Source organism: Corvus brachyrhynchos, unplaced genomic scaffold, assembly GCF_000691975.1.
Source record: "Corvus brachyrhynchos isolate BGI_N302 unplaced genomic scaffold, ASM69197v1 scaffold307, whole genome shotgun sequence".
NCBI classification, from domain to species: Eukaryota; Metazoa; Chordata; class Aves; order Passeriformes; family Corvidae; genus Corvus; species Corvus brachyrhynchos.
Genome location: NW_008239288.1, coordinates 1,456,735 through 1,466,319, shown reverse-complemented (window position 1 = coordinate 1,466,319; position 9,585 = coordinate 1,456,735). Strand labels below are relative to the sequence as shown.

Sequence of the window (9,585 nt, the reverse complement as noted above, 5' to 3'; positions counted from 1 at the left end):
CCAGGAACATGTTTTTGCAGGAAGTATCTTCTAAGGCTGCACATTTGATGAGGGTGTGATAATGAATTACCAAGCATATTTCTTTGCAGCTACTCCAAACTATGAGTATTGGTTTGTCCTTCCTGTGTGTTGTTTCCATAGAAGCAGAGCTTAACCTTTTAAGTGCAGATTATAAAGGCACCTAATTCAATTAAAATTAGACTTCAAGCATATCAGTACTTAATACTCAAGAGTTATTACGCGATTGGATATAGATGTTGTTGTGATTGGCAAGGCAGTGTGGTTTCTGGCTGAGCCAGCTGGAAAAATAGTATTGTGGTGGTAACTTTAGGGCTTTCCTATGTGTAGCCCACTGGTTGCAAGGTAATTCCTCTAAAATATGGGAATCCAGCACAGAACACAGGAACGCACATGCAATTAAAGTTATTTATTGTAGGTTTTCTTTTCTGAACTGACAAAGAGGATTTCCCAGAGATCGGTAACACGACACAATGTTATACACCATTTCACAACTAGTCCCTTGTCGCTTTATTAAGAACATAGTAATTTAAAAATATCTAAATATTTACATATTAATAAAACATATATACAGAAGATTGAGACATTTTTACCTAAATATGGAATGATTTTTTTTTTTCTTCTCTCTAATAAACCCTATAAAAAGATTTCTGAAGAAAGTCTGAACAGTAGTCACAGTAAGTAAACACAAACGCAATCTTCCAAATTTACAAAATGCAGATTTCATTGCTGAAGGGTTACAACACAACGGACCGGTGCCCCCTGCCCAATGCAGGCAACTCCAAGCCATGAAGGAAGGAAAGACTTAAAATTTAAGGTTTGCAGTGCACATTCAATCTATTCCACAGTTTCAGAGAGATCATGGTCATTCCTAAAAGTCCATGGAAGGTGGGTAGGGAAGGGCTGGGAGCCTGGTTTCTCAGGCGCCAAGAGAACAAACCGTTCATGTTGGCTTCAGTGTTATTTGTGGGTATTCCGTGACACCTGAGAAACAGGCTTTAGGATTGTTAAAAAAAGAGGTGTTGAGTATTTTGAAAACCATCCCACTCTGTAATAGCACTTCTGTTGAGACACTCAAAGGCCAAATAGTTTCCAAAAAAAAAAAAAAGTACCTAAGATAAGGTACACACAAGGAAAGGAAACACAATGGCAAAGGCTCTAGCAAGCTCTCCCTTGAATTGCAGGAAACGTGCTCAAACTGCCTGGTGATCGATAGGTGTTGCAGGTAAGACCTTCAAGATTTCTTCGCAACATTTTTAAAGTGAATTTAGTGCTGATGAAAGGTGCAGAAGTGAAGGTTTTCAGGGAGGGCTGCACACAGTTTTACCTTAGCCCTGACCTGAAAGGACTGACCCTTTCAGTGTCTAAGAGGGTAGTGCAATTTCTCGATTGATTCACTAGTCTTAACTGCTGAGATATCAATACAATGCCAGTTGAAAGGTGACTTTTTTTTTTTTAAATAGGTGAGTATTGTTGCCAAGGACAGTGGTTGAAAAATCACAGTGAGCAGACCCTCTTCTTGGATATTAGAAAATTAATACATTTTGAGATTGAGGTGGCAGAACAAGCTGGGGGCTACAGTGAGAGGAAAATGACCACCTCCAGCAATCTGCACTACAAATACACTCAAGAGCCATTCCACTAGGGCCACATAAGGTAAATTGTTTGAGGACTAGCTTCTCCTCGCTATAACTAGGAAACTGCTGAGAGAAATCCTGCTTTGTTTCCTCCTAAATCCAGTAAGGACTTTTTAATCAGAGCTGTGTGCGACTGGTCATTGGTACCACAGCAGCCAGGAAAGGAAAAGTGGGTTTGCAGAAGCAAAGAGCTTCACCAAATCGGATATTCATCAGGCCCCCACAGTTCATGGTGGAGAGAGAGGCCACCCTGGTCCCTGGGGACAGGAAGTCACCACTTCTGCGTGATTTAAGATGAAACACTGCTGGCAAGCATACAATCATGTGGAAAAATACAGTCAAGGAGGAGAAACATAGGCAAGAGAATGACCTCAGAGTGGATACCCGCTAATTCGGTAACGCATTGGATGCGGAGGGAAATCATCCTTAATTAAGATGAAGAGCAGTGAAGCGATCTGGGGGTTTCATTACTTGAGGTTACATGGAAAATGTGTGGAAACAACATAGACTTGTAAGAAAAACCGTACGGATGCCCATGTCTTGTGGTGCACTGAAGTTCTCGTGCTGAGCTTGCGGGAACATTACTCAAAGGAGAGGATGTTTCTATCCGCTAATAACACTGATGCAGGATGTGAAATTCAAACTGAAAAATCTGGGTTTGCATCTATCAGATGGTCTGTTGTGGTGTCGAAAAGGTTACCTGAAAGGAGAAAGAGTTTGAAGGAATCAGTTAAAAAAATGTAAGAATTTATGATATCAGTAATTTGCAACAAAAAATTTAGTATTTTAGAATTATGGAAATTATGTATTTGAATTTTAACTTTAATTAGTGATGGGGCTGAACTGCTGGTGTGCACACAGGCAGCGCTGCTGAATTCCATTTAGAGGCAGAGCTCAATTGGCTAAAGAAAAGCAAATTAAATAGATTTTTTTGAATACAAAATTTGCCAGCCAAGTTTTTCACACAACATAGAGTGCAGCCCACTTCAGTGTAAAGCGCTGCATTAGTCTTCAGCACAAACTGCACTGCGACGCTCACCCCTTTGAAGTTACGGTTCTGAAGAAGTGAAAAAAGCACCCCATGAGTTTTAAACCTTGCGTACATACTTTAGGATCTTATTTGGTAAAAACCCCCACCACTCCACAGCAGTCTAAATGTATATAGGAGAAAAAATATATATACACCCCCCCTCGCCCCCCCCATAAAAGGTGCACGGTATGATTATATCCATTCTTTTTTAAAGCACTTTAAGAATGTGCTTTTTCTAAACAGAACAATGAAAAGATGGACAGAAGAATTATGACAAGAGCGCTAAGAACACAGGGCAAACAGAAGACATACATCAATCAGCCTGAGAGGCAAATACACCTCAATGAAAAGGGAAGACATACAATCATGCATTGAAAGGATAAAGATTTATATTACAATAAAGGATTTATATTTAAGGTTTCGGGAAAGGTGTTTTTTTTTTTTTTTTCAAGTTTCGTTTTCTTGATATTGTATTTCAAGAGAAAAGGAGACAACCTATATAGAATTGGATTGTTGCTGTTTTCTTATCATCTATTTCTTTACCAAGAGATTGCTCTCATCTTTTCACAAAGCTGTATCACCCTTAGACCTGAGGATTGGGATGTTAGTGTTTCAGCTTCCGTTAGGGATATCAAAATTCTTTCTCATCTTGAAATTAACCCCAGCGTGGAGAAACTACACAAACTCTCAGCATGGCTGTGGTCCAAAGCAGGAGTAAGGAGTGCTACCTCATGGTCCTATATCTGCCTACATCTTTCCAATCCAATTTTCAATATGAGGATTCAAAAAAGGGTGTTGCAGCTGGCTTACATTTGTTCCCACATGCAGAACTTATGGGTTATGCCTTCCTTTTGCTTTTCTTTTAAACCACAAAATCCTGACACCTTGTGTAAATTGTACACTGAAATAAGATGAGCCTTTTCACAATACCAATGTACACAGAAAGACTCTAAAAGCTGCCACATCCTCATCCCGGTAAAGATCTATCTCACACCCTCCAGGTATCCTGTATCACCAAGAAACTAATTAGCCTTTCCACTGAGCCCACGATAATTACCCCCGAGCTGTCTGATCTGTCTCAGCTCAGGTCTGGACACAGCCTGCAGCTTTGGGTAGGTGCAAAAACTGGAGCTCTCCAAGACCTGAGCTTTGATAACATTTGTTAGAGAAAGTTCTTCTAGTATTTTCTTGAGATTTATCTGTCAATGCACCAAAGTTCCCAGCAAGTTTAACTGCCACAGTTCTTCCAATTTACTTTAAACACCCTTCAATCAAGAGCCTTTAAAGCCAAGGCCCTCTTAGTGTAGAGGGTGATTTTAACACAGGAGCATAATTTCTGCTCAGGAGTGCTAAAATATAATTGGGAAAAATGTCATCCATAGATTTATGAGGATGTACTAGCTTCATTTTTTAACCAGGCTTTTGAGTTCCAAAAGAGGTTTCTGAAAACAAAACATCCCCTGCTCTCCTCAAAGCCCAGGACTTCGTTAGTTGTGGGCACAGTGGGAGCTGGTTCAGACCTGGCTGTGGGTACTGGCAGCAATTGACTGCACTCAGAGCCTGGTCCTGCTGGCACCAAAGGAGAGACACCTCCAAACATGACTGCAGCTGACCTGGCCTTCCCTCTGGAAGCAACTCTCTTCCCACCAATGATGGAGAGAGCTGAGAGCAACCACACCTCTGACTGAGGTGTCCCAAAGGAAGTGTCAGCCAGAGGCTGTGATCCAGACTGAGGCATTTCAGCATCGCTAGTCCACATATACCCAGATCTTGTTCATAATGTCATCGGTGTCTCAGGCAGGACTGACAGAGCTGGAAAGGCAGATTAAAGGCATCTGAGTTTTCCCTTGGTTTTTGGCACCAATGCTTACCACTGATTCAAGTAATTCTCTCTGGGCGCTTTTGCTTTAGAGTTTGTTCAGTTATTGAAGATCAAGAGAGCAACTGTTCATGCATAGCTCCTGAACCCTGTCTTTTCTCCCCATGCAGTTGCCTGCAAGATTCCCTCAAGCAACCCAATTCACTCTGGTTTTATTATACCAAAGCACCAGGTTAACCACTGATCACAGAATTACAGGATCATTCAGGTTGGAAAAGATACTTAAGATCCTGCACCAATAACCATATCCCCAAGTACCACACCTACACATCTTTCAAATACCTCCCAGGATGGTGACTCCACCACTTCCCTGGGCAGCCTGTCCCAGTGCTTGACAACACTTTTGGGGAAGAAATTTTTCCTAATACCTGAGGCCATGATTTACCTGATATTAGGCTGTCATCTGCAACCAAGGCCCATTGCATGAGGCACTGTACAAACACACAGTCAGAGAGACTTTTCCCCAAAGATTTTTCAAGCTACACAGAGAAGACAGCTGAATAAATTACACGCAGACTCTCTTTAAAGAATCTGTCAGTAACACCCCTTGGTAAAACCAGCTGTACTAAAACAGGGAAAGACCCCTGTAAATGTCACATTCCACCTCTTTTGCTACATTCCTTGATAGAAAGCATCTATATTTTGTCTCTATCTCATAATTACTGTCATTATACTGTCTGTGTATCACTTTAAATAATCTGCTTCCAACAACAGTATGATATTACACAGATATGTCCTATAAGGAGGCACTGGCACACATATAATAATGGGTGTGAGTCAAACTCTTGGCTCACAGCCTGTGAGCATCACCTCCCCCCAATGCAAACTGCAGCGTGGTTTATTTAGGCATCCTTCCACAGATAGTGTGGAGCAGTACACATCACACACAAGCATTTCAGCTCAAAAGCTGCATGCATGGATGCTCAAAGGTGTACAAGCAAGCAGACCACAATGGTGATCTGCAGTGGAGTGGAAAGGGAGTTGCCTTCTCTACCACAACCATCTCAACACACTCATTTCCATCCCTGATGTACAACCTGAGTAGAGACTACAGAAACTGTGCTCCAAAAAACTTACAGCGAACTGTTAATTCTGCTCCTTAATGTGATTACCAGAGCAATGAAAAGATAACACGACATCACATTAACAACCTTTATTAGGGTCCTCTTGCAGTGGAATTGCTTTCCTCCCTGATAAAGGAAACCAACAGGATGTCACTTGGAAGGGACCTTTCAATGCAGAGCTTCCTGCATCTTTCATCACAGCCGTACCCTGAAATATTATTCAGCGGCTGGCCAGGAAAGCAGGACAGCGGCTCCCCGGCAGCGTGTGCTCCCAGCCCCCCTTGGGTCCATGCCAGAACCAGACTATAGCTGCTTGTCCTCCCTCCTGCTCTGCTGGTCCTACTCCTTAGTAACTGCACGTGCTCCGACAGCGCTCCACGGCTGGCAGCTGCTGCTCCAGCACACAGCAGCGGGGTGTGAAAGCTCCTTCTCCAGCCCTTATGCAAGAGAGATTAGGGAGTCCTGGCACAGGAGACAGATGCTGTGATGGTCACCAGTAGTCTCCCATCCTCCCCACAGCTGTCAGGTACCGTGTGATGTGCTCAGAAGCCCAGTACCAGCCCTGTCCTGCTCTTCACAGCAATGGCACTGCTGATCTCCAGCCACCCTTTGCTGTTAAATGAAATAATACAAAACTGCACTATAATCAATGACATTACTTGTCTGCCCAAGATGTTCCCTCCTTTTGATTTGGCTTTGGGGATAAGAAGCAGCATCTCAGTGACATTATAGACTCTGAAATACAGGGAAATGACCATCTCCCCAGACTCTGGGCCCACTGGATTTTCAGAGGATGGCAGCTCAGCTCCTACCATCACGGCACCTGCTGATGGACCAACTCTTAATGGGAGGGTGCTTCAAATTTCAGTCTCAGTCTGGTGAGACTGGTGATTTCAACGTCAAATTCAACAGTGTGGAAAAATGTTATTTCCCAGTCTACACAGCTGCACAGACTAGCTGCTGTATAGCAACTGTCAGGCTTTTAAGGCAGGGTGGCTGCACTTCAAGAATAAGTAAACTAGCACTTAACTAGCATGTAAATATGTCTACAATCCTTCTCTGAGCCCAAGATATTATTGCTAATACCTCAGACAACTCAATAGATGTGACACTACAAATTATTGTGTTTGTCCCTACCAATAACTCTGTTAAGAGATAAAAAATACTCCCAGAAATATCAGGGATAAGCACAAGTCCCTATCTGGCATAAGTGTAACTTATGGGCGTTATTAGCTTAGCTGCTCCCATGGACCTTGACGTTTTATGAATATGAAATTGAGGGAAAATTTGTAAGATTGTGATGCATTTGTTTTTTAACACAGACCATTCAAAACTTTAGATAGCAGAGTCCTGTGTGCAATTACCCAGCTGTACATGGCAAGTCAGGATTATTGAAAAGTGCTTCTGTGCCATAAATAAACAAAAACACATATGGGAGACTGATAAAAATTTTAATGCATTTTACCTGTTTGTAGTAGAGAAATGTCCGGCTTCTCATCACAGTCAGTTGCCTCTGCTGATTACAAATATAAACAAGAAATCTCATTACTTTTACTGAATACGGGAATGCAATTAAAAAGCTACAGACTGTAAAGTGATTTTGCATTTTCTATCTGCTTTCCTCAGCTGCAATTTACAAGTGCTCAGTTAAAAACTCACTGCTTGGAGGAAAAGGTCATACAATAAAAATGCAAACTCAGAAGTGGGAGTTGGGTATTAAGAAGCAATTGTGCCAGCAACGGGATGGAGTAACACTTGCTCTTTTTAGGGTTTCAGGATATCTGTATGATAAAAGGAGTTTGTGATCATCTGATAAAGTCACAAGAAAAGTCTTGGAGGAATAGCCTTGCAGGCTGGAACTCTACCCTCCGACAGTCATCTGATGCCTGCAGGGAAAGGAACACTCCCATTTGTGCACCCAAACTTCCCGTGACCACAGGCAAGCTCATTTTGCAGGGGACAGATTTACTAGGGCAAAGTGTCTTCAAAGATGCAGGTTGGTGCCCAGTGTAATTAAAAAAGCATGTGACCACGCTGGCAATTACCATGTATATGCACACGTGCTTTCAACCCACAGTTTATGCAAGAGCATTTGACTTAATTTGGCCCACGGTGAAGGGAGGCTAAAAGCCTAATTTGTTCATTTTGTATTTGCCAGAGGCCAAGGGAATGCACAGGCATAGCTTGTCTCATTCAGCAGATGTGCAGGGACTTGTTAGGCTGTAGTACCTAGAATGTGCATGTGAACCCTGAGTAAATCAAAGGTGTGTAACAGGAAATCAGTGTCTAACCTACACAAGCCCTACTCAAAATCCTATTACCTTTGTCTTTTGTCACTGCAGCATGATATTTAAAGCCTTTGAAGTGCAATGAGATATTTGAAGGCACTTCAGCAAATGAGGTGTGGTCATACAGGACAAGCCCATTATCACTGAATCATAGAATAGTTTGGGTTGGAAGGGACCTTAAAGGTCACCCAGTCCAACCCTCCTGAAATCAGCAGGGAGGGAGCTTCAACTAGATCAGGTTGCTCAGAGCCCTGACCTTGAATAATTCCAGGCATGGGGCATCCACCATCTCTCTGAGCAGCCTGTGCCAGTGTTTCACCACCCTTGCTGTAAAAAATTCTTCCTTATATCTAATCTAAATCAATGGTCTTTTAGTTTAAAATGGTCACCCCTTGTCCTACGAACTACATTGTACAAGGTCAGTGTGGTGGATATATATCTACTCACATCCATGCACTCCACAATATCCACAGGCGTCAAAACCAAGGCTGCAGATGCACTAAGCAACTCAGTTCACTTCCCACTTGGAACTAAGCTAACTGTCCTGATCACCTTCATCATGAGGATGTTGAGTTGTTGCCCTCATGATGATAATGTCCAATCCAGCTCCTAATCTACATTAGTTTTCTCATGTAATCCATCAACCCTCGTCTATCCATCCCTGGACCAAGAGACTGCTGTGCCTCCCACATGCCTGGATGTCAGGTTAGTTTTTAGCTAGGTTCTGCAAAATTAACTCAACCAAAGAAAACATAAACAAACAAAAAACCCTGGTACCAGGCTTCTTTCCTGGTTTAAATGCAGAGCTCTGACAAGTTTGCAGCACAGACTGCAAGTGACTCGGTGCCTTTTTCTGCTTTCTGTGAGAAGGTGGCACCCTGAGCAGAAACAAATCCAGTGCTTGGTACAGCTCACTGTGAAAACCCTGAATTTTGGAAGGGACAAGTGGCTCACTAAGTGGGAGAGGTCAGCTAGGCTGGTTTGAATCTGGACCAGACTCTCAGTGATGGAAGGACTGGATGTGCAAGGGAGGAGACACCATGGTGCAATGATAAGCTGAGACTCAGCCAATGGGATACACATGGCTTAAAAAATTGGGAGTGTCAGTCTGAGGCCAACTTCTAGTAATGCTGTGAAGAACTACCTGCACCAGGTGATTCTGTGGCACAGCAACTCTGTATACAAGAGATAAAGCTGCATCTGGCCCCTTGGGTAGAAGGACCCAAGCTATGAAAATGGGGGAAGCCAGATCTGAGTGTTGGCAATGGACTAGAGAGCCTTCCCTCTATGAATATCAGGGGTGGTGCCAACAGGCTGCCCACTGCAGTGACAGCTTTTATAGAAATCTCTGCAGCAACTCCTAAAGTAGCTCCAGAGATGTGGTCATCTTTCTACCTAACTGCTCTTCTTACACCTGGCTAACAGTGAACCCAGAGGAAGGCAGTAACACAGAAACAAATGTAAGCAAGGAACTTTCAGAAGATAAGGACTTGAGTCTCCATCTCTGCAGAACCAGAAGTTACCTGGCAATTTTAATCTGGCAGAAGGACTGATAGATGAGGTTCAGCTCTCCATCAATTGTTCCAGGCTCATTTCTCATGCCAGCACAAATGTTTATACAGTCACCAAGATCAGATCCAGTTAAAAACTGACAACATGGCCACAGGAA

At 42.8% G+C, this 9,585-nt stretch overlaps 1 protein-coding gene across 5 annotated transcripts in view; it reads right to left on the bottom strand.

The window, feature by feature from the left end:
- Window positions 1-412: 412 nt before the first annotated feature.
- Window positions 413-9,585, bottom strand: part of BEND7 (BEN domain containing 7) — a 46,711-nt gene continuing 37,538 nt past the window's right edge. For 2 of the 5 annotated variants that reach the window (XM_008638369.2, XM_017740398.1), the window contains 2 exons: window positions 7,094-7,144; window positions 413-2,355 (listed from right to left, as the gene is read on the bottom strand). In XM_008638369.2, coding sequence (XP_008636591.1) covers window positions 2,294-2,355; window positions 7,094-7,144 — 113 coding nt within the window. In that variant the 3' untranslated portion in view covers window positions 413-2,293. Of the gene's footprint in view, window positions 2,356-3,096; window positions 6,241-7,093; window positions 7,145-9,585 lie in introns of those variants that run through there. The other 3 variants (XR_001863990.1, XM_017740396.1, XM_017740397.1) reach the window with 3 other exon arrangements.